Raw genomic sequence first — 23,141 nt, forward strand, 5'->3', positions numbered from 1 at the left:
TCAGTGTGTCATCTGTCTCTCTTACTCAGCCATATTCAAGAGCTGCTTTCCAACCAGAAAGGTTGGGAATACCTCTAACTCAATGGCTCTCAAACTTTTTTTTAAACTGGTGACCCCTTTCCCATAGCAAGTCTCTGAGTGTGACCCCCCCTTATAAATTAAAAAGACTTTTTAATATATTTAACACCATTATAAATGCTGGAGGCAAAGTGGGGTTTGGAGTGGAGGTTGACAGCTCGTGACCCCCTATGTAATAGCCTTGCAACCCCCTGAGGGATCTCGACCCCCAGTTTGAGAACCCCTGCTATAATTCAAAAGCAACAGAGTCCTGTGGCACCTTTAAGACTAACAGAGGTATTGGAGCATAAGCTTTGGGTGAATGCCCACTTCGTCGGATGCATGCAATTACATTACATGCATCCGACGAAGTGGGCATTCACCCACGAAAGCTTATGCTCCAATACCTCTGTTAGTCTTAAAGGTGCCACAGGACTCTCTGTTGCTTTTTACAGCTCCAGACTAACACGGCTATAACTGATGCTATAACTCAAGTAAGTGGTCACACAGACTTCAGTGGCTACTTCCTTGAGTAAGGATTACTTGCTGGAATAAAAAGTGTTTGCAGGAGCAGACACTTTTTACCCCATCGGCATGAAGCAGCATCCTCTGGCTTGTTGCAAAAAGGAAGTATTTCTTGTAAAACACATATAGAAATTAGCCGCATTTAAACCAAAGAATGGTGTGATGCTGTATGATTGAAATATGACCATGTATATCATTGATATTGCCACTGTTAAGACAATTGCAACAAATCTTGTACAAAGTATGTAAGGTGTCAATGGAAAAGTTGATTTGCTAAAGAAGATTATCCCGTTTAAATCCATGTATCACCACTGTAGCTGAAGTTAGGAATATTGGCTATATATCTGTAGCTCAAGTGTGTTTGCTCCTGGGGTAACACCCACAAGGCAGTTTATAGCCAGTCTAGCCAGTCATTGTGAATGGACTATTCAAGTTTGAGGACCCATCAAAGACCCTTCACTCTCACAATGGGCCATAGCTCAGCTATCTCTTCCTGTTGATGCCTCAGCCTCCAGGGGGCCAATGGTTATCCCCGGTGAGTCAGCAAGCTGTGTAAGGACATGTGATATGCTCATGTGACCTGGACTCCATCTTGGGCCAGTAACCTTCCACAAACAAAGGCTGAGAGCTGTGTTTTGAACCAGTAAATTTCCAGGCACATGGCAAAGGGTATAAAAGATCCCTGAAATAACTCCATTTTGCCTCTTTCCTGCTCTGATTCTCTGGACTTACAACTAAAAGGAGCATACTGGACTATGGACTGAGCACCTTCTAATCTTTTGGAAGTTACCGGAGACTTTACAAGCCAGCAGTCTATACCGTCACTGCTACAAACCTGCTATAAGAGCATTGCCATTAATGTATGTATATGATCTATTAACCATTTTAACTCTCCTTTTTCTTTTATTAATAAACCTTTAGATTTTAGCTACTAAAGGTTTGGTGGCAGCATGATTACTGGGTAAGATCTGAGTTGTATATTAACCTGGGAATGTGGCTGATTTCTTGAGATCAGGAGACCCCTTTGATGAAATTGGTTTTCAGTAACTACTCATCATGAAGTCTAGTGTCTGGGTGGTGAAATAGGGGCCAGAATGCCTAAGGAGACTGCATTTTTGACTTCTTGTTAACCAGTGTGGTAAGACAGAAGTTTACTTTTGTTACTAGCTTGGTATAACTCATGATAGAATAACCCCTAGTTTGGGGTGAGTCTGCCCTGTTTGTCAGCAGTTTCTCCTGAATCTGGCATTCTCAGCTGTGACCCACTGAGGCACGGTGACAAATGGAACATGACAATTCTGCATTATTAATAGTTTTTATAGCTTAGATACAAAAACATTTTATCAGAAATAACTGCAAGGCCCAAGATGAAAATCTGAAGCTATGTACAGGCAGTGACTAAGAATCTTTAAACTCTTTCAGTATACACTTCATATTTTTTGTACAAGTTCTTTTACACCATCATAGCAGTATATTTACAAACAGGTCTATTTTAATACATATTAACAAAAATCTTTTATGGCATATACAGGGTATTCGACCATTTAAAACAAAACAATGTTTCATTGAGTTGACACACGGGTTTGGTTTCACTGCATGGTACTTGACAGTCATTATTCAAGGAGCTGCTGATAGTTATTATCCAAGTATTTAAATCATAACCAGTTCACTGCCATCCAGAATTAATGTATATAGCTGGCAGTACCTCACAGTACCAAAGCATCATCTCACATGCATATACCAGTGTCAGTCTGTGACATCCTTCTGATTACAGCTCACGGCTTTCAATTTGATTTTCAGGGCCACAATCCTACAAACACGTAAGCATATGCATTACATATGAGTAGTCCCATTTACTTTGGTGAGAGTATTCATATGTAAGGTGAAGCATGCGCCTACATATTTATAAGATTGGAGTCTAATTTGTTAGCAGTTTTATTTCTAGTATATTTGGAAGATGGGAGTGGTTTATTTTCCCATTTCACCAACATTTCAGAATGTATTATGCCCCTTTAATGCCTTTTTATACAGTTCCATAATTACGTGGTATCCTGCCATCAGACATGAGCTCTTTAGAGTTACCAAGGCCAATATTCAACCACCATCACTCAGGCTTAGTCTCCATTGAAATAAATGGGATTACTCAAGAAGTAAGGCACTACTCAATGTGAGCAAAGGGAGGACAATATGGCGCAGAATTATTACAGGTGCCACAGCTCTACCTTGTTGCTGTGCCCCTCCCCACCCCCCGTACCTAAGGGAAGGCACAGCAGGGGCATTAAAGTCATCTAGAACGTTACAGAATCCAAAGCATGCAAACCGTTTTTGTATTTCTCATCAAACCGTTTTTGTATTTCTCATTTGATTACTGTTGCTTTGAAAGAGAGTATAATTTTCATTCCTTGAAACAATGCACCAGGTTCAAGGAGGAAAAGAAAAATCCCAATTTGTGGCAGAAAAAAATCATTACACCAAATCTGCATTAATTCAGCAGGGACAACAATTCAGACAACTGCTTTTCATGTGTGTACCGAGTTTTTTAAGGCTATTTAGGCCCTGATTCTGCAAACATGCGAGAAGATGGTTAGCTTTATGCATGTGAGTAGTGCCATTGACTTGAAGGGGACTACTCACCTGAATAAAGTTAAACATGTGGAAATGTTTGCAGGTTCACAGGCTTGTATGTTGTAATTTCACATCTAGGATCTAGAATAGGAACATTACTGTACACGTAATGCACTTCTTTCTTTGACAATTCATAGCTGAGTAAACATGAGTGGGGAAAAAAACACCCTCGAAAGATAAAGGTGCTGAAAAAATCCCAGCAAAAGGGTGGAACGACTTCTAAATCCATGTGGCTGAATTCAGGTGTACAATCTTCTTGAAGTGCATTTGAAACTAAAGACAGGTATCAAATTAAAAAACCCAAACATGGAAGTTTTCCTAGGAAGCTATCCAAAGTCTCCATCAGCCCACTTTTCTTGTGCATTCTGGCTTACCTTTTGTAGCAGGATGACACAGATATTGTTTTGTTACCCTGAGGGTAAATGGCTTTGAACTCACCAACTAGATTTCTGAGGATTTGCAGGTTATAATTTAGATACATTTTTAGAAAGGTCAGAATATTTCCTCTTCAAAGTATAAAAACATGAGCATTTTCCAGCAGCCTATATGAGGCTCAATGTACAGAATGTGTTACCTATTGGCAAAATGCCGGCAGCCTGACCAAAAACCAGAGGACTAGTGAGCAGTTGAAAGTTTTGCTAGCACCCAGCTTGTATCCTTCCTTAAGTCGGCATTGAAAACTCAGCAGTATTGTGTAGCCATTGCCTACAAATATTTTTTCTAGATTTCCTGAACAGATTGTTCCACTGTCTGTTCTTCTACGGGCTGCATAGCTTCCTGCACGTAAACGATGAACTCAGAGGCCTCTCCACCCTGTGTGTATACCGTCACCGTCTCAATTCCTTCCACTTCATCTGATGAGACTACCAGGTGATGCTGTTCAGCCAGCTCCACTGATGCCTGTTGCAAAGTCTCTTGAATCATTACAGTGTGATTGGCTGATTGCTCCTCTTCTTTCACCTAAGAGGGAATAAAGAGTTTATACAAGCTCCAGCTTTTAAATAAATAAAATGGTTCTGTGGTGATCAAAGCCCATGTATTAGGTGAACATGCTAGAAACCAAACAGGTATTTCTTGAAAGCATCTGTCAGATGTATACTGTAAATTTATAGGAAGTACCTTTGACTACATGAATTTATCACAATTCTTTAAGTTATATATTTACATGTAAATCTGGAATAATTCCATTGAAGTCATTGGAGTTATTCATGATTTCCAGTGGCATAATTTAAATAAGAATCTGTCCCATAATGCTCTATCTATGCCATGCATCAGAATAGCCTGTACAATATTACACACAAAATGCTCGGGACTGGAAATGTTCAAAATTTAACATTTTTGCAAAAGCTCACTCTTTTTTGTCAACATTTTGACAAAAAATTCGTCGACAAATAAAAATTCAGAGTACTTCAACCAGCTCTGTTTGGGAGTCAGTCACAAAATCACATCAGTAACTCTGCACATGAATTTAAAGAACAGGTCTTCATTCATCATCAGATCCATACAACATGCAGAGCTCATCTGCAGTCCTGAACAGTTCTCCAGGCCACAGTTGAAAGTAAAAATGTTATGATGCTTCAGTCATTTACCACAAGCATAATCTCTCAAATAGTAACAATTAAAAAAAAAAAAAAAAACCAAGCACAGGGGGAGCAAGAGGATGGAACGGTCGGTTTTCTGTAGAATACTGATTATACTGATACTGATAATACTGCTGTGCTCAATAAAGAGGACAGTTTCATTTGTAAGCAGGATCATAAATGACAAGTCTGCTGCTCCATGTAATTAATTTAGATTGTCTCCTCTTTTTTTTTAAAAAAAGGTAGTTTTTATTCAAGACTGTTTCTGTTTCATTTAACCTGAACAAATGTTTTGTGAAATGATTCCCCTCCCCCCAAGATAAATAATGATTTATTTCACACTGGAAAAATGTAACTGACAGAATTTATACGAAGTGATATTCACTCTACAATGAATGCTAGTCTCAGATCTCCAACTATATCAATAAATCCCCTACTTATAACAAGAACATGGAAAAATGGGAATAATGCTAGCTCCGCTAGATCCCAGGAGAGAGAGCAAAAGTCCACAGCATTTCAGGCAGATACACAAAGCATAATAAAAGAGGCGATAACAAATGATTGATACATTATCATTTTCTTGTATCCCATTGTGTACTATAGCACAAAGTCAGGAGGCTCTTCCTTCTCCGAGGATAGAGTCTGGCCCCGTATCTGATGGTAACATTGAACATATACAAAATAGTGGCAACTTAGAAAAAGAAAGGGGTCAGCCAGGTATAAAGCATGTCTTCTTCAAAATTAAGCAGATTAGAAAAAGGGCTTCTTATTTAAATTAGCAGAGAGGTGGTGACCCAATACGTTTTTTCCAACTCTCATATATAATACTTCGATAACAGTGTAATAGAAATGAAACTATCAAGTTCAAGGAAACATTTGATGGTCAATACTCTTATCCCCACTACTTGGGGGGGAAAAAACTCTACAATGAAGATTTGAAGCATGTGTTTGAGTCCTGGGGGCAGAGGTTGGCAAGGATAGAAGCAGCTCTACATTCACCATGTTTTCTTGACAATCTTTTCTAATTTGATGGTTTTTCTAACGATTCATCCTTGTCTTTATACACTGACTTTTCCTTTAACTTTTTATTCCATATTAAATCCTTTTGGTCAGACAATTTATAGAGACTCACAATCCCTTAGGATTTGAATTCACACCCCTTTAAACTTGCACTCAATTCAGCAGGCTACACAAAGCCCTTGGTCAACCAATAACAAGGAAGTTCAGGTGTTAAATTATCCAGAGGGCGCCCACTGTCTGTATGTCTGTGATACACTGGTGGGAATACATGGGGCTCCATCTGGTAAAGGATTTAACCCCTGAAAATTCTTGCTGTTGTCATTTACCTTAATGGAATAGCACAAGGTAACAGAGCAGAATTTGGTTCTACGAGTTCAGTTGAAGTTTCGCCTGAGTAAGGACGACAAGTTGGGTTGGACTGCAGAGTTGGGGATGCAGAGAAGTGCTTCTACTGTACCCAGGTTCTGCTCACATTACCAGAGTAGCTGAGTGTTACTGCAAAAACAATCAGCTCTGAAATAGTTGAAACTGAGAGCTAAGGCCAAAATTTTAACGTTTGCGAAGTGATTTTGCATGCCCCGCTTGAAACATGTTTAAAGGCTCTGCACGTGCTGTCTGAAAATCAGGCCTATTTAAGCTGTCTCAGGACAGAGGCACTGGTCACTACTGAAAATCTTGGCCTAAATTTTTGAAAGGTAGAAGGCCAAGTCCGCTTTCAAAAATATGCACACCATTGTTCATCTACATTCAGCACCACTTTGGTTTATGTTTGGAAGGATATCTATACAAACAGAAGAGGTTGACTTTTTTTTAAAAAAAGATGAATGCTTAAATTTTGAAGAGAAGTGAATCCAGAGAGAAATCTCCATTCGCATGATCATCACCTCCTCTCATGAGACTAATTGCTTCAGTAGCTGATCCAGTAGGAAAGGAAGGGCTCCACACAAAATACACTATTCAAAAATATAAAGGCCAGACAAACCTCTAATCACTAGAGGATTCAGACAGAGAGTTGAATTTGCAGGGCAATTAAAATCCCACATCTGGCTGTGAAACCTGCACACAAACAGCAATGCTTGACACAAGTAGTATTTAGAAAAGGACTCTAGTTCACTCTAACTTGTGCTTTGTTATTGCAGCACACACAATCTTCTAACAAAATGTGGCTCAGCTCAGGAGAGTGGCATTACATTCATTGACAGCTGCAAGCAAGCATAATGCAATCTGACTGGAAGTTTGGATTGCCTTGTTTTAGTCATCCTAAATCAAAACCCAGACATAATTTTTAACATAGTCTTGTGTGTGTACATAAATAAAGCACGGTTGACGTGAAAATGAAAAGAACACAAAATCTCATTCAATTCAATGGCAGCAATCTAATACTTATTCAATTATATTCTTTGGAAATGAAAATGGCGCATAAAGAAAGTTAAATTAACCACCCCACCTGCATTTATTGGTGTGTTTTTATTGCCCTGGGCATACAGAGTAAAGATGACTTAATGCGCTTATTCTTGCGTTCCACAGGTAGATTCCCTTCTGAGAAGGTCAGGTGCTGTTTGCATTGCTATCATCCCTAGGGATTGCACCAGGTAAGACCAGTCTTGATATATGTGGCCAGGGATCCACAGGAACCTTGCCGGCAGAGGATACGTGGGGAATGTACAAGCCCTGGCCAAAATCCCTCCACAGCTAGCTCTGCCCACTTATGAGGGAGTGCCTGCCTGCTCCATGCCTCAGAGCAGAGGTTTTCTACAACTCCCCTCTTGGTGGGTTTTCCACCATTGGGAATAATGCACTCTCAGTTATGCTGGTGCCAGGGTTGAATTAAGCCCAAAGTGTGTAGATGAAATTAAGGGTACGTCTACAATGCAAAGAAAAACCCACGGCACCAAGTCCCTGAGCCCAAGTCAACTGACTGCTAAAAACTGCAGTGTACACATTCCTGCTCAGGCTGGAACCTGGGCTCTGAGACCCTCAACCCTCGCCATGTTTCACAGCCCTGGTTCCAGCCTGAGCGGGAACGTCTTGGCTGCTATTTTTAACCTTGCTGCCTGAGCCCCATGAGTCCAAGTCGACTGACCAGGGCTCTGAGCCTCTGTGCTGCAGGTGATTCTTTGAAGCACAGACCCTTAATGTGCAGTAGTTTTAGACATGACGGCCATACTAATACCATCAGGTGCCCATTTCTGAAGACAAGTTACAGTATAAAATTCTATGCTGTGGTTTTCTTCAAACTGATACATAATCTTTGCTTTGCATTAGTACTTCTGGCACTTTGAAACAGGCTGCTGTTGCCACAGCAGGACTTTACTGGAGCCTGAAGTGGCTAGGAAATGAGAAGATGGAGGAAAACAAAATAAAAGGGGAAATGATTGAAAAGCCAATATTTTCTTATGCTCGTTAAACAAATCCAACTTGTAGGTCAAGCCAACCCTATGGAAATACTGTAGCATGTGTAGTGCTTAGCTAATGATATGATAAGGGAATACATTTACACTAAAAATCAAGTGTTTGCCATGCTAAGTTACAAAACAGCTAAGCATTTTGTCCAATTTAGATTTAGTTCAGTAACTCCTCACTTAACGTTGTAGTTATGTTCCTGAAAAATGCAACTTTAAGTGAAATGATGTTAAATGAATCCAATTTACCCATAAAAATTAATGTAAATGGAGGGGTTAGGTTCCAGGGCAGCTTCCCCTACTCTGCAAACACCAGAGGCGGAGGGTTCAACCTTCAGCCCGCCCACTCCTTCCCCCAAGCTCCCACCCTTGACCCACCTCTTCTCCCCCCCACCTCCTCCCCCTTTACTTCGCTTGCTGCATCCTGGCTCCTCCCCCCTCCCTCCCCTCCCTTCTAAATGCCGCAAGCCAGCTGATTGCCGAGTAGGGGAAGGAGGGGGGAGGCGCGCCGAGTCCTCGCTCCTACCCCGTTCCTCCTGCCTCCAAAACGCCGTAAGCCAGCGATTGCCACCAGCAGGAGGCGGGGAGGGAGTGGAGGTGCGCCCGAGTCCTCGTTCCTCCCGCCCACAGCAATCAGCTGGCTTGCAGCGTTTTGGAAGCAGGAGGGAGGGGGAAGGAGCGAGGATTTGGCGCGGAGGCTTCCCCTCCCTCCCCGTCTCCTGAACGCGGCAAGCCAGCTGACTGCCCCGGGCAGGAGGGAGGGGGGAGGAGCGAGGACTCGGCGTGCCTCCCCCCTCCCTCCCCTGCCTCCCGAATGCCACAAGCCAGCTGATTGCTGCCAGCAGGAAGCGGAGGGGGAAGGCGCTGATCCTCAGAGTCTGGTGGCGGGCGGGAGGCACTGCGGGGGAGGGGGCCGTAGGGAGGCTGCCAGTTGTGGAGAAAGCAGGCAGCCAAATAACGTAAGAGTGGAGCATTGCACAACTTTAAATGAGTATGCTCCCTAACTGATCGGCAACGTAACAACGAAACAACGTTAAGCGGGATGACTTTAAGTGAGGAGTTACTGTACCACTCTAAAGTTCAGAGATAGTAGGAAGATTAATCTAGCAAGTGGTTTTGAGGTGGGGAGGAAGAAGAAGAGCATAGACAATGGAGCAACTTTCTCCTGTTGTTATTATTTATTATTTGTATTACCATAGCATCAAGGAACCCCAGTCAGACACCAGGACCCTATTGTGCTCCGTGCTGCACAGAGAACAAAACGACAGTATCTGCCCCAGAGAGCTTACAAGTATAAGTCAAGAGACTATAGATGGATGCAGACAGACTGAGGGAGGAAGTATGAGGAAACAACAAGACAATACTGGTCAGGATGATAGACAGTGGTATCAGCACACCAGCAGCCTAAACCACTGTCGAAATTTTTGTAGGCATCAAAGCAAAGTAGAGTTTTAAGGAAAAATTTAAAGAAAGATAATGAGTTAGCCTGGACAGAAGGAGGCAGGTCTGGAGTACAGAGGTAGATCTGTGAGTTGTTAACATAGAGATGGTATTTGTGAATTTGTGTTTGCAGTTGAGAGTACCAGAGATAAGGTGTAGAGTGAGAAGAGAGGAGGACCAAACGCGGAGCCCTGTGGGTCCCCCAAAGAATGTTGCAAGAGGGGCATGTAGGACCCATGGATCTTGAAAGGAGTGTTGGGGGGTGTGTGATTATTGTAGCAGGAGAGAGATGTCCGCAGGTTTTGCTTTTGTTGTCATGGCAGGGTCTGGTGCCCCTGTGATTTGGTGGGTCCAGGAGCTTGCTTCTGATGATGAGCTTTGTGAGATTGGGTGGTTGTCTGAAGGACTGAAGAGGAGATACAGGAAAGATTTCTTTCAGGATGTGGTTCCCATCAGGTATGGGTTGTAACTGTTTATAATCCATACGGGTTCCAGTGTGGGGTGGTAGGTGACAACTAGGGGTGTACTGTACTAAAGCAGATTCTCTCAGGGTATTTGGGTGGCCCGTTCCCTGATGCGATGGGACCAATGTGGCTACAGCAACACTACAAACAACTTTCACATATTGGACAGTTAATATCACACTATGGATGGAGGCAGAGTCAATGTCCTGATTAACACTGGAACTGATGAAACTGGGGGGGGCGGGGGGGGGAATGAATAATCATAAACAATCATATAGAAAAGAAGGGCATAAATGAGACCCGTAGGGCAACTATTCCTGGGACATTTCAGTATGTTTACCATATTTCAGACCCAGGAATGAATCAGTATTTCAATAAAAGTAAGTTGAAAAACTGAACAAGAGAATCCATCTGCATTATGCGAATACTAAAATATTAAAATATCCTGAGCTGAAACTTGACATGAGGATAGGAGTCTGAATAGGCTGTTGGCTTAAAAACGGATGCAGAGAGAATGATTTGAATTTGGACACAAGCTGGAAGTTGTTTTGAGGCTGTTTATACACAAATCTGTACAGATAAGAAAATCTGCATCTGAAAATAAGAACGGCCATACTGGGTCAGACCAATGGTCCATCTAAGCCTCTGGAAGGTGGAGATTATGGGACAACTGGAGGATAGGGGTTGTGTCCATGACCATCTTGGCTAATAACCATTGATTGATCTATCCTCCATGAATGTGTCTAATTCTGTCTTGACCTTTGGCTCTGGCATTCGGATTCTGACCACTAGGCAGACCGCCTACCACCTGGTCTTCTGACACCAATCAAGACTGCACATCCTGACATGGAGCACCCATAGGGAAACGTCTTGAAAAAAGAATACATGCTACTTGACCTTTTTTCCCCTTTCAAAAAACGAAAACAAAACACCCCCTCCCCCCAAGATTACTGAATTTATGCCCTAGAACACTTCATCTGAAAGCTTTATTAGCCAAGGCACTAACAGTGACCCTATAATGCATGGTATAGAAGTGCCTGGACTTTTAAGGTGGATGCTTTGTAAATCTCCTCTATAACATGTGGAAATCTAGAGTTTTTGGGGACACCAGAACTTTTGAAAGGAGCTAAAACAGACTATATGTAAATATACCTATGATCATATAGGGAAAAGCTGATGAATTTTCATTAATGACTTGGATAATGGAGTGGGGAGTATGCTTATAAAATTTGTGGATGACATCAAGCTGGGACAGGTTGCAAGCACTTTGGAGGACACGATTAAAATGGAAAATTACCTTGACAAATTAGAGAACTGGTCTGAAATCAACAAGATGGATTTCAATAAAGGCAAGTGCAGAGTACTTCACTTGTGAAGTAAAAATCAGATGCACAACTACAAAATGGGGAATAGCTGGCTATGTGGTAGTACTGACGAAAGGGACTGGGGGCTTATTTTGGATCACATGACTAATATAATTCTGGGTGTATTAAAAGGAGTGTCATAGGTAAGATAGAGGAGGTAACTGTCTCTTTGCACTCAGCACTGGTGAGGCCTAAGCTGGAGTACCGAGTCCAGTCTGTGTGCAATTTTTAAAGAAAGATTAATATGTGGACAAACTGGAGAGAATCCTGAGGACAGCAACAAAAATGATAAAATGTTTAAAAAAAACATGTCCTGTTAGGACAGGTTAAAAAATGAGAATGTTTAGTTTTGAGAAAAGACTGATAACATTCTTCAAATATGTTAACGGCTGTTATAAAGATAATGGTGATCAACTGTTCTCCATGTCAGCTGAAGGTAGGACAAGAAGTAATGGGTTTAATCTGCAGCAAGGGAGATTTAGCTTAGATATTAGGAAAAGCTTTCTAACTATAATGGTAGTTAAGCTCTGAAATAGGCTTCCAAGGGAGGTTGTGAAATCCCCATCAGCAGAGCTCTTTTAAGAAAAGCTTGGACAAACACCTGTCAGGGATGGTTTAGGTTTACTTGGTCCTGCCTCAGCAAAGGGAGCTGGACTTGCAGACTTCGAGGTCCCGTCCAGCCCTACATTTCCATAATTTTATGCATACTTACCTTAAACATAGCTGGGTGAGGATAACAACAGGGGGGTAAAAAAACTCTAAAGACATGCAGAGACAAAAAGAGGTAGCTTTATATGGTAAAGTTTTAACATTCTTTAAAGGAAAAAATTTGCAAGACACAGAAAACAAAGTTGTCATTTGGTATTCTGGTGAAAAAAATTTCAGATACTAAGCTAGCATAATTTTGCACCACTATTATATTTTTCTCCAATTCTGTGCAGCAGACTCGGAGCTATTTTCCCTCAGAAATGTGTCCAAACTAACAGTTCACTTACTAAAAATGATAGGTGTTTTAGAACATGTATGTGAATATTTACATGGGCAATAAATACCTCCTGCAGGTACCAATTTTACCAAAAGCAATTTAAGCAAAGAAAGTCATTTAAGCAACTGAGGAAAGAACTGATTTATTCCTATTTTAATCTTAATGAAATGTATATTAAAAAAAACACCTGAGGGGCTATGTTACTGTGACAACATCAAACTAGTACGGATTTTTTTAAATGTATATTTTATTAAGATTTACATTTTCCTGGACTAGTATGGTGTGTGCATGAATCCTACGGCATGAATAGTGTGTACTTATACTCTTGTGTACACCTTTCACACAGATACACCATGAGCCAGCAAAAGTGAAAATGAAGTAAAGCCACTATTATTTGGGTCTAAGGCTTGGGTCTTTCTTTAAACTTTTCAAATGCTTAAGACTTTCAGTTAAAAAAATTGAGTCAAATCAACTCTTTAAAAGACATGGAATTTGCTTTTCTTGGCTTGAGAAAATGTCGATTTACTTGAATAATATTCCTTGAAAAAATAAACAGTTTTTAATTGCAGTGGATCAATAGGAGAGTGTGTTCTCCATTCTTTATTTTCTGTCCATCCTGCCCCACTTTTTTGTCACAGCCTCTGTTCTCACTGAATTGTGCTTCTTCCCCCACCCCCACATTGTTTTTGTCTATTTCTACCATCCTTTATTAACTACTTAGTCTCTCTAACCCTTTATTAGTTTATTTCCCAATCACTCTTTAGTTCTAAGTCTCCCTCTTTCTTCAATCTGTTTCTCTGCTTCACTACTGTCTCTCTACCCTCCCTTTAGCAGATCCAGAACAACTCAAGTGCTGTGCCACAAAGAAAGCTCCTCATCAGATCTTCTCCTGGATAAGATTCTAATCGGAGCATTAGTGCTGAAGTGGCTTGAAACTGACAAGATTGAACTTCTGTTCCCCCAATGCTGTCAGAGCTGTAGCATAGAGTCTTGTCAATTTCAGACCATACTGGTAATGCTCCAGACTGACATCTTCCTTTCTTCTCAGGCATTTGATGCATATTTCCTAGTAGCAGCTGTACATTTTCATAGCTGTCATGCAATCAATTTTTCCCAGTGTAGATATCAATATACTCCTAAGCTTGATAACATTTTCTACACTAGCTCTCAGCAAGGGCTGTACTAAGGCAATTCAGGGCCATAGGCACAACCCACACAGGCCCTTCAGTGGCTTCACACCTATGTCATAGCCTCACCCTGTCATGGACTGCTCTTTTTTGGGGCAGCAGCAGCTTTCAGAGTTAAGATAAATGGGACCAGTTCACATCTTTTGGACCTACAATTTCAGGCCATCTGCCGATTTAGGCCGGAATTGGTTACACTTGGGTCACATTTTCTTTGCATCCACGAGGGTTGCAAATATAACTTTCTAAACAAAAGCTGAGATTCTGAACTGGTCATATGATTCCAGGAGAGACATGTGGGGCTAGATAGCCTATCCCTTAAAAACATAAGAACAGCTATACTGGGTCAGACCCGTGGTCCATCTAGCCTAGTGTCATGTCTTCCAATAGTGGCCAATGCCAGGTGCTTCAGAGGGAATGAACAGAATAGGAAATCATCGAGTGATCCATCCCATCGTTCACTCCCAGCATCTGACAATCAGAGGCTAGGGACACCCAGATCATGTGATCACATCCCTGACCATCTTGGCTAATAGCCATTGATGGACCTATCCTCCATGAACTTATCTCATTCTTTTTTGAACCCCATTATAGTTTTGGACTTCACAACATCCTCTGGCAAGGAGTTCCACAGGTTGACTATGTGTTGTGTGAAAAAGTACTTCCTTTTGTTTGTTTTAAACCTGCTGCCTATTAATTTCACGGGGTGACCCCTGGTTCCTGTGTTATGTGAAGGGATAAATAACACTTCCTTATTCACTTTCTCCACACGAGTCATGATTTTATAGACCTCTATTGTATCCTCCCTTAGTCGTCTCTTTTCCAAGCTGTAAAGTCCAGTCTTTTTCATCTCTACTCATACAGAAGTTGTTCCAGACCCTTAATCATTTTTATTGCCCTTCTCTGTACCTTTTCCAGTTCTAACATCTCTGAGATAGGGTTAGCATTTTTACTGCTGCTGCACCTTGCATGTTGTTTTCAAGTGAAAATGAGGCCTCCCGAAAACAACACGGCGAAGAGCTGTGGAAGCCAAGCTGAAAAACGTGGGGCACAGCTGGGGATCCATTGAAAGACTTGCCAGAAACAGACAGGAGTGGAGGAGCTTCGTCACTGCCCTAAACGCCAGAGGCATAATGGGAACATGACGACGATGATAATGATGCACACTGAGTGGCTGTTTTCAGAGAACTATCCACACTGACTTCAAGATCTCTTTCTTGAGTGGTAATAGCTAATTTAGACCCCATCATTTTGTATATAAAGTTCGGATTATGTTTTCCAATATGCATTACTTTGCATTTATCAATATTGAATTTCATCTGACACTTTTTTGCCAAGTCACCCAGTTTTGTGAGATCCCTTTGCAACTCTTCGCAGTCAGCTTTGGACTTAACTATCTTGGCAAATTTTGTATTGTCTGCAAATTTTGCCACCTCACTGTTTCCCTCTTTTTCAAGATCATTTATGAATATGTTGAACGGCACTGGGCCCAGTATAGATGCCTGAGGGGCACCTCTATCTCCATTCTGAAACCTGATCCCTTCATCTGCTCCTGGTCTCGACTACATTGTAGTATACCTCCACCTTCTACAATACATCCTATAAGACTACACATCACAGCTTTATGGAAACTGGGCAGTGTAAAAGGGTATGTTCTTTGCAACCTGACCAGAATTAAGAAATGACTACACAATTCAAAAACGAGGATTAGATTTGATATCTAGTAATACAATGTCAGGACTCAAAATGCTAAGGTAAGACTGCTACTACTCAAGTCAATGGCAAACATCCCATTCCCTTCAAGAGGAGCAGGATTGAGCTCATAATGTAGGATTTTGCAAGTACTGAACACACCATCATTAGGATTGAAATTAAAACATCATGGTTCGAGGGACAAGGGCAAAAAACTTCCAGGGGCCAAGTATGAAAGACTGAGTTAGTTCCTGGATAAAAGTTGGAAGGAACAATGTACTGGGAGAAAGAAGACTCAGGGAGGACAGTGGAAAGAGATTATTCTATTATGTAACAACGTCTGGGGAAAATTGCAGCAAGAGTTCATTATTTTTAAAAGCTCCATGTGTTCTAAGCACTTAAGGCTCAGAAGAAAGTTCATAATGCAAATATAAAAATATGAAAATAACTTCAAAGGACTAACAAATATTGGGGGAAAAGGCTGACAGCACACCTTCAGCGTGCATGAAAAAGACAAGACAAGTGGGTTTCTAAGGAAAAAATTACATAAAAAATAATACAAGAAATCGAAGTATCCGAAATAAATGTTGTTTTAGAAAAACAAGAACCCAACTTCGAAGCAAGGACTCAGTCAGGCCATTAAAGGACCAAGGCGGGAACTTAGTGACAGATGATGCTGATATACTGCTGATACCCTGAGTGATTTATTTGTCCAACAATCCACATGAGAAACTCAAGGTCATAGGATAGAAAGTGAAATAAAACATTCAGTGGGAAAGTGAAATATGACCATGTCTTAAAATCACAACAGGGAGAAGAGTTAGGAATTCAGAGTAATTAAAAGTTGACAAAGCATCAGGCTCAAGCCAGCTATAAAAGAATTGCTGTCCAAGGCTTTTCTGTTCTCCATGGTAAGGCAAGTAGCAGATGACTCAGCAGAGACATGTTAATGCTGTTTGAAGTTTTGAAAAGATCCAGAAAAATGGATTGGATTATAATCTTAAAAGCAATCCTCCGGTGGGGAGACAAACAAGAGGCCAGATAATATGACTACATTGAATATACAGAATTTGGTAAAAGATTATCTGCATGAATACAGGGAATAAAGAGTATACTTGTGGACAAGCAGGTAGTTGAACTGGTAGACAAAAAAAGTAGGCTTCACGGTAGGTCTCGGAAAAGATTGTAAATCTACAACACAAATTACATCAGAAAAAATAAAACCTGTTACAGAAGAATGCACATAAATGCTGCTTTAAGCATCAAAAACTGGTATTTGTACTTTCCATGGATAGAATGAGGTAATTTACTATGACTCAGTTTCAGGTCCATTTATCTTCATGGGCCAATTCTTCCTCTATGTGACCTCAATTCAGGACACAATTGGTCTTTTATGTTTGTAGGACAATGGAAATATTGAAAAAGATGCAAGAAAGGTGGAGCAAAAGGATTCTAGGATTTGATACAGGATCAGTGCTTATACTAATTTGGCATCAGGGCTAGCAGAAAAGAAGAACGAGAGTTCACACGGAAGTGTAAAAGGGAAGGGAAAAGAACTGATTTGTGTCAAGCTGTTTAAGATTGTAAACTCAGTGGCAAAGGGCTGCAGGTTGAAAAGTGAAGGAGTGAATTCCTTTCTAATACAAACTGCCTTTCTTTATTAAGATAGCAAGAAAGTAGGAGTGTCCAGGGCATAAGATGTTTGTGTTCAAGATGATGAGAAAGAAATTGATTTGATTTAATACTTGGAGGGAGAAAGAGTAATTGAAATAATACTTTTTTAAAAGTTTTGTGGTTTACAGTTGCAGTTTCTTATTGGCAGCATTTCAAGACAATGTTAATTCTCCTTCTCACTCTTTCACTGAAAAAAGGTCCCATTACTTAAAACAAAATAATTGTAATTAATACTGTTTGTGATGGGGTCTCTCAACCCTGCACTGGTCAAGTGGGGGTTAACCAATCACTTTGGGCCCAAGAGGCCCTGCCCCCTTGTCCGGCTGCCCATGCTCCCTGTGGAGGGAACAGATAAAAGGAAACTCATCAGCTCAGTTTTGGCTGGCCGAGGAAGAGGATGGATGTGTGCCGCAGGCTCCTGCTGAAGAACAGTCAGCTCTCCAGACTGCCAAGGGGGGTATCCCGGACTATGCTATGGAAAGTCCACCAGCTACAGTGACAGACAGACACACCAAGCTGCTGCCTGTGGAGGACAGATCTGAAGTGCGCTCAAGGGTAGGAAGTGACCCAGGGAATGCATTGGGAACCGACACTTGACTCCTTAATAAGGAGGTTACCGGTTTCCCAGGGGCCTGGGCCAGAACCTGGTGGAGTAGGGTGGGCTTACTTACCCACTTACCCTTAACCCTGCGCTTGCCACTAGGTGTTACCACAGGGGATCATTGCTGTAGACTGTTTTTTTGCCCCTCCCCACCCCCCCAGAGGTGCTGTAGCCAAGTTAGGGCTGGCCAGCAAGGATAGCGCCAAGGACTCTTTGCCATGAGGCCTGACACTGCAAGAAGATATGATGATGTGATGCCATATGGGGGCAATCCCTCCTTTTTACACAGCGACCTGGATATAAAGTATGGAGACCTAGCTATAGATCATTCTTAGCCACTTCATTCCTATTTTATATATAGAGATATAGCTTATGGGGATGTTGGCAGTGACTCCATTGTTATGGTTATTTTGTAATTTGCACTTAAAGCAGGACTGAAATCCCTGTTTTTCACTTTAAAGATTGAATGTAGTCTCCAAATTTGGCAGAATAAATCTTCATGAGCCAAATAAATTTCTACCTCATTTTTTAGTAAAACATTTACTAACTTGTGCAGAGGAAACATTTTTGAAATGATCCTTTTAAAATGAGCCAGAGGATGTTGTGAAGGCCAAGACTATGACAGGGTTCAAAGAAGAACTTGACAAGTTTAAGGAGGGTAGGTCCATCAATGGTTATTGGTCAGGATGGACAGGGATGGTGTCCCTAGCCTGTTTGCCAGAAGCCTGGAATGGACGACAGGGGATGTATCACTTGGTGTTTAGCTGTTCTGTTCGTTTCCTCTGGGGTACCTGGCATTGGCCACTGTCAGAAGACAGGATACTAGGCAAGATGGATCTTTGGTCTGGCCCAGTATGGCCGTTTTTGTGTTCTTTTTGAAATGTTGCCATTTCCATTGCACTTCTTTGGGTTCCCCTGGCTAAACAACCACATTCCCCACAAACTCTGAACTTCACACACATACTCATGCTGATAACATCTTGGATACTTTGAAAATGTAAAAATTAAACACTAAGAATCAGTGCTAGTAGTCAAGATAAATAACTGAGTTTGGGCAAGATTAGCCAAAGGAACTTCTCAGATCCTACAGTTACTTCTATCTCCTCAGGCTGCCATCCTGAGCCATCAGCTGTGCTTTGAGGAGCCAAGCTAGGAAGAATGGGGAAGGAGAGATGAGCTGGTATGTAGAGGAGCAGGAGGCAGAATGAGTGTGCTTTGGGCTATGTCTACAGAGCACTGTGAGGCCTGGCTCAAGCCTACCTCCCCTTGCGTCAACGCACCAATTGTACTCACCTAGGGTTGGACCTAGAGTACTAGGACCCTGCAGGGCTGTATTAAGCAGGGACCTAGGGTTCAAGCCCGATTTCTTTCCAGCCTGACTCGGGTCCCAAAAGTCCTCCGGATGTATCTTACAGTTCCCAGCGACAGAGGAGCAGCGCTGCAGGGAGCCAGCGCAGTGGCCGAAAGCGCCGTTACTGCCTGGCCAAGCACGCTCCCTCTTCCTGCTCCTCTCATGGCAGCAGCAGCTCCTGCTTCTCCTTGCTGCTGTGCGGAGCTTGCATGGAGCAGGGGGCAAAACTGACAGGCGGGAGGCAGCTCCCAGCTGCCAGGATGTTGGGGGTCATTCCTCCCTCAGCCATGCTGAGCTGGGAGCCCTGCCGCTCCCCATCCCTGCAGGGCAGATGCTTGGTCCCCTTGCTCCTGGGCCTCCCCTACCCTCCCTGGAGCTCACGTGCAGGGGTGCCTGAGCAGCGTGTACTGTGAGGGCAATGAGTGGGAGCCAGCCCCCAAATTTCCCCACAGCCTTCCGAGGATCCCATACCTCTGCCTCCTGGGGTGCAGCAGGGTCAGGGATAAGAGCTCCCCAGGGGGTGCTGGAGCACACTGCTCCCCAAGGCCTGGGGAGGCACTTCACCGCACTGTAGCCAGCAGCAGCCAGGCTGGTGTATGTGTGTGTTTTTCTCTGAAACCTACATTTTACGTCAAACTTCAAAACAAACAGACAAAAATAAATTAAAAAATAACCAAACAAAAACACCTTCATTGAACATCCCATTTTAAAAATTAAGAATGCAAAATTTCATTTTAATAGTTTGACAGCCCTGGGGATTGATGTCCTAATTATCCTCAGGACAGAAGCACATGGGCATTTTCCTGCCAATGTGACTCAGCTTAGAGATGGAGAGCCCAATTCTCAGATTAGGTGATAGTTCAGTACCAAGCCTTCTCAAACTGCAGTTATTCTACTGAGCCAGCCACCAGAGGAGCTAATTATGTGGTGTATGTACTCATGAGCTCCTTATGGGCACCTGAGTCCCATCAATAACACCCTCACAGTTAGGAAACAGAGTGGGCAGTAGAGTTTTCCCACAGTGCAACACATTTTTAGGGCTAGAGAGTCAACACTTTTTGGGGGGAGGGGGAGAGGGATGGCGGTGCTAGGCACTCCAAGATAGGGTTACTGTGACTCTCGTCTGTGCACTGCAGTGTGGATGCCAGAGCACTAAATTCGAGCATGGATCAGAAAATCCTTAACCTAAGGTTAAAATGCAAGGTAGACTCTCAAGCCCAGGGTTCCCTGACACAGGTCAGCTGACTCGAGTTCCACTAACCCTAGGCTTACATTGCTGTGTAGACATAACCCTGGAAGGCATGAGAGATTGCATAGGGCTTTGGGGAAACAGGAGAAAGTGAATAGGGATGTGGGGGGCTATGGGGAACCAAGATTTGAGGTCAGTGTGCTGGGAGTGGGGTGGCACCTGTGAGGAGGAGTTTAGTGCTCCTATGCCAAACTCAGTTAAGATTACTAGATTAGCTAGGAGACGTTGCTGAACTGTGCAGTAACTTGAGTTCTTCAAGATGTTTTGTCCTTACGGGTGCTTAACTGAGTTCCAGTACAGTTTCGACCGGAGACTGTAAACAGCAATGTTTGTGGGTTTGTGCCTGTACAGAGCAGTGCATCGTGCTCCAAACTTGAGGGCAAATAAGGAGTTGCAGACCCGCCACAGCTCCAGTACTTTTTTGGCCATGAAACACAGAAGACTCCACAGCAGAGGGGAAGGACAATGGGAGGTGGAGCACCCATGGAGACAAAACATCTCAAAGAACACAAATTACTGTACAAGTAAACAACTTCTCCTCCTTTGAATATATGTCTGTAAGGATGCTCCACCACAGGGTGTGTGCGCGCCCACGCACCCTTGATCGGAGAATAGCAGGGTCTGCACCTACACAAAGCAGAGTCTCGTGCTCCCAAGTGAGGCATACAAAGTGGTGCAGACCCACCACTGCTCTAGTTCCTTCTCACCCTCCTGCAGGCTTGAGATGCAGCAATTGTGGTGTCTATTGTTTCCATCTGCTTCCTGCCTTGTTTATATTCCCTGATTCCCAAAACAGGCGGTGGTTGAAAGCTGACATTAGACCTCAGGAACCTGAACACCTACATCCTATCGTAGCACTTCAGGATGGTGACCCTAGCTGCCATAATCCTATCCCAGGATCCAGGGGACTGGTTCATCGCATTTGACCTTCAAGACACCTACTCTCAGGTGACTATTTATCCCTCCCACAAATGCATTCTGCATTTTGTCACAGACTCGGATCATTACCAATAATGTGTCCTTCCCTTTGGGCTCTCCATGGCCCTGAGGGTCTTAAGGAAGGTCCACTCAGCAGCAGCAGCCGACCTATGTCAGTGGGACATCATGGTCTCTTTCCATATTTGGAAGTCTGGCTCCTCAAGGACCACTCCACCCAACAGGCCCAGATAGCAGTCACCAAGACCCTATGTCAGTCTCTGGCCTGTAGTTATCCAAATCATCCCATTTGCCAATCTGAATATTGGAACAACATTATCACTCTTCCATGTTCTGGAATTTTCTCAATATTCCAAGATTAATTAAAAATTAATATCATCAGGCCAGAGATTTCTTTCAGGACCAACTCTTTCAGGACTGTTGGGTGCAAGTTATCTGGACCTTCTGCTTTAAAAATATTTATCACTATCACTAGTAGATTTTGTTTAACATCCTCCTTAGTTACTAATGGACTGGTAAGTACTCCATTATCCTCAAGTGATTCAAACACATCATTCAGCTTTTCCCCAAGTACAGAACAGAAATATTTATAGAACACTAATGTATTTTTTGCATCCATAATTTTACCATCTTCCTCTAGTAGCAGGCCTATACTATTGCTAGGATTTCTTTTGTTTCTAATATACTTTAAAAAACTCCTCGTTGTCCTTAGCCCTGTCAGCTATAGATTTTCCTTGTCGTAAATTACTTTATCAATTTTCTACTCTTCGTAACTTCTGACTAATTTATAGCAATTACTATCTATTTTTTTCTCTCTTCTTCTATTTGTTATATATAAATTTGTTTATTTCTAATCATTGCCTTCACTTCTCCATTAAACTAGGACAGGTTTTTAGCCCAAGTTGTCCTCTTTCTTGATTGCAGAATCATTCATTGGCCATCTAATAAACTCTTCTTAAAGAATCCCAAATTTTAATTTGAAGTCTTTGAAATGAGAAGTAGGGCAACAGAAAGCCCCTCAAATATCGTAGTTGTATGTCATTAAAGACTTTAACAGTAAGGACTTCTGTGCAGTTGCTGAGATCAGGTAACAAATGCATGTTGGCAGAGTGTGGATTTGATTACATCTACCCGTAAAAAAATAAAAATGAAGCTCTTTAAAACACCAAGCCGCATTCTAAACTTGGCTGGTAATTAGTTTTTGTCTCCTTGCTTCTGCAGTTACCTCTCAAACTAATGACAACCCTGCACAGTGTATTAGTCCAGAAAGGGAATTCTGCTGTCCCCTAATCAACTAGAGTTTGAGTTCAACAATAGTATTGGTCATTAAGAGCTTGCGGCAAGGGGAGTGGAGTCCAAATTAAGTTTAGTCCTCATCTGAGGGCTGCCATGCCTCTAATGGAAAGAAAAAGAAGTGGAATGGGGTTAGGGAAACCACTTCTCCTTTTTCCAAATGGCTTCTTGATGTAGACAGCAATGTAAAGTATATTACATATTTAGCACATGTACCCGGTTATACATATAAAGAAGCTATAGCAGCAGATTACATGCACCTGAATTCTAGACTTCCATACCACCAGACAACACACATGAAAAAAGGAAACTGACCATAGCTACCTTGCTAATTCCACATGGGCTCTAAAAGTCATGCTTGGCTTCTTTTCCTCCCACTTATCACCAGCAACCAATTTTTTCAGGCCAAATATGCCCTTAGTGACACGTATGCAACCCTGCTGTCTTCAGGGGATTGCACAGTTATATCCGATTGGAACTTGGTAAACAATTATGTTAGTGATGCACAAGGAAGATCAGAATCCAGCTCATTTCTCTGGGACTAAGTCCACTACAGCAGAAATTCGAATTTCTATACTCAAGTTAACTCCTGATGAGTTAGCTCAGCTCAGAAGAAAGTAGCCATACTGTGAAATAATTCTCCAGATACAAAGAATGATTGGATTACGGCACAGTGATTGTGTTAACAGCTGGTGAGGG

General features: G+C 42.2%; 1 protein-coding gene and 1 long non-coding RNA gene across 3 annotated transcripts in view; one reads left to right on the top strand and one right to left on the bottom strand.

The window, feature by feature from the left end:
* The first annotated feature begins 1,188 nt into the window (after nt 1–1,188).
* LOC135981829 (uncharacterized) lies at nt 1,189–21,488 on the top strand. The gene is made up of 3 exons (XR_010599024.1): nt 1,189–1,442; nt 7,335–7,399; nt 21,010–21,488. It is a non-coding gene; the product is annotated as an uncharacterized LOC135981829 (long non-coding RNA).
* Nucleotides 1,884–23,141, bottom strand: part of ZFAT (zinc finger and AT-hook domain containing) — a 140,015-nt gene continuing 118,757 nt past the window's right edge. For both annotated transcript variants that reach the window (XM_005291035.5, XM_065586219.1), the window contains exon 16: nt 1,884–4,167. In XM_005291035.5, the coding sequence (XP_005291092.2) occupies nt 3,928–4,167 (240 nt within the window). In that variant the 3' untranslated portion in view covers nt 1,884–3,927. The remainder of the gene's footprint in view (nt 4,168–23,141) is intronic.

This window comes from Chrysemys picta, chromosome 2 (assembly GCF_011386835.1).
Source record: "Chrysemys picta bellii isolate R12L10 chromosome 2, ASM1138683v2, whole genome shotgun sequence".
Taxonomy (NCBI): Eukaryota; Metazoa; Chordata; order Testudines; family Emydidae; genus Chrysemys; species Chrysemys picta.